The sequence below is a fragment of the Propithecus coquereli genome, unplaced genomic scaffold (genome assembly GCF_000956105.1).
Source record: "Propithecus coquereli isolate 6110/MARCELLA unplaced genomic scaffold, Pcoq_1.0 Scaffold386, whole genome shotgun sequence".
NCBI lineage: Eukaryota > Metazoa > Chordata > Mammalia > Primates > Indriidae > Propithecus > Propithecus coquereli.
Window position 1 is genome coordinate 471,430 of NW_012149574.1, and position 1,250 is coordinate 472,679.

Genomic DNA, 1,250 nt, shown 5'->3' on the forward strand with positions numbered 1-1,250 from the left:
GACCTTCACCTGGAAGGAGTGGGGGCAGCTGAGAGGACCTTGTGCTGAGAGGTGACGCCAGAGACCTGCAGACTCTTGGTGACTGGGGCGCGCACACCAGAGTTGATCTGCCGGGAAGCACTGGTAAAAGGCAGAGAAGAGAGACGAAAGCGTCCTCCAGGTTGGGGTGAGTGAGGGATCGGGAAGACTGGTTGGAAATGCAGGAAGGGCACTCGGGGCCAGTTACCGTCTCGCACAAGGAGACCCTCCTTAGGAAGATGAGCCCTGAACGCAGCATGTTGGGGACAAATGATAGTCTGTGCTTAAGGGTTTTACAGGAGCAAGTCTCGGCGGGAGATACACTCCATGAATGCGACTCACAGGGACCGAGTAATGACACCTTGATTCCTGAAGGGAAGCCCCTCTATAAGTGCAAGGAATGTGGGAAGGAGTTTAACAAGAACTGCCGCCTTGTTCGACATCAGCGCATTCACACTGGAGTGAAGCCTTATGAATGCCAGGAGTGTGGGAAAGCCTTTGGTGAGAAGGTAGACTTCATTCGACACGCGAGGATTCACACTGGGGAGAGGCCCTTTAAGTGCATGGAGTGTGGGAAGGTCTTCAACCGCAGGTCGCACCTCATGTACCACCACCGAATTCACACTGGACAGAAGCCCTATGAGTGCAGCGAATGTGGAAAGACCTTCAACTACCATTCTGTTTTTGTCCAGCATCATATGACCCACACTGGAGAAAAACCCTTTGCGTGCAAAGAATGTGGGAGAGCCTTTCACTACAACTCCTCCTTAACCCGACACATGAGGATTCACACTGGAGAGAAGCCCTACAAGTGCAGTGAATGTGGGAAGACGTTCACCTACCACTCTGTTTTTTTCCGCCATAGTATGACCCACACTGCAGGAAAGCCCTATGAGTGTAAAGACTGTGGGAAGGGTTTTTCCTACAGCTGTTCCCTCACTCGGCACGCAAGGAGTCACACTGCAGAGAAGCCATTTGAGTGACTTGAATGTAGAAAGGCCTTTGCCTGCCATTCTGCTTTTGTCCGCCATAATAAGATCCACACCAGAGGAAAAAACCTTTGAGTGCAAAAGATGTTGGAAATCCTTTTGTGACAGTTTTTCTTTCCTTTGACACATGGGAGCTTCACACTAAAGAGAAGCGCTCTGAATGCAGAGTGTAGGAAAGCCTTGACCTGCAGCTCTTCCCTCATTCGGCATCAAGGAATTCATAGCAAACTCTATGACATATGT

General features: G+C 50.5%; 1 protein-coding gene across 1 annotated transcript; it reads left to right on the plus strand.

Annotated features, from left to right (window-relative positions):
- Positions 1 to 257: 257 nt before the first annotated feature.
- ZNF80 (zinc finger protein 80) lies at positions 258 to 1,001 on the plus strand. The gene has a single exon (XM_012652250.1). It carries the CDS (start codon positions 258 to 260, stop codon positions 999 to 1,001), a length of 744 nt encoding a protein of 247 aa, XP_012507704.1.
- The last annotated feature ends 249 nt before the right edge of the window (positions 1,002 to 1,250 follow it).

Bases quoted from the DNA above. Each gene is read 5' to 3' on its own strand.
- ZNF80 (XM_012652250.1), top strand. From the start codon at position 258: ATGAGCCCTGAACGCAGCATGTTGGGGACAAATGATAGTCTGTGCTTA.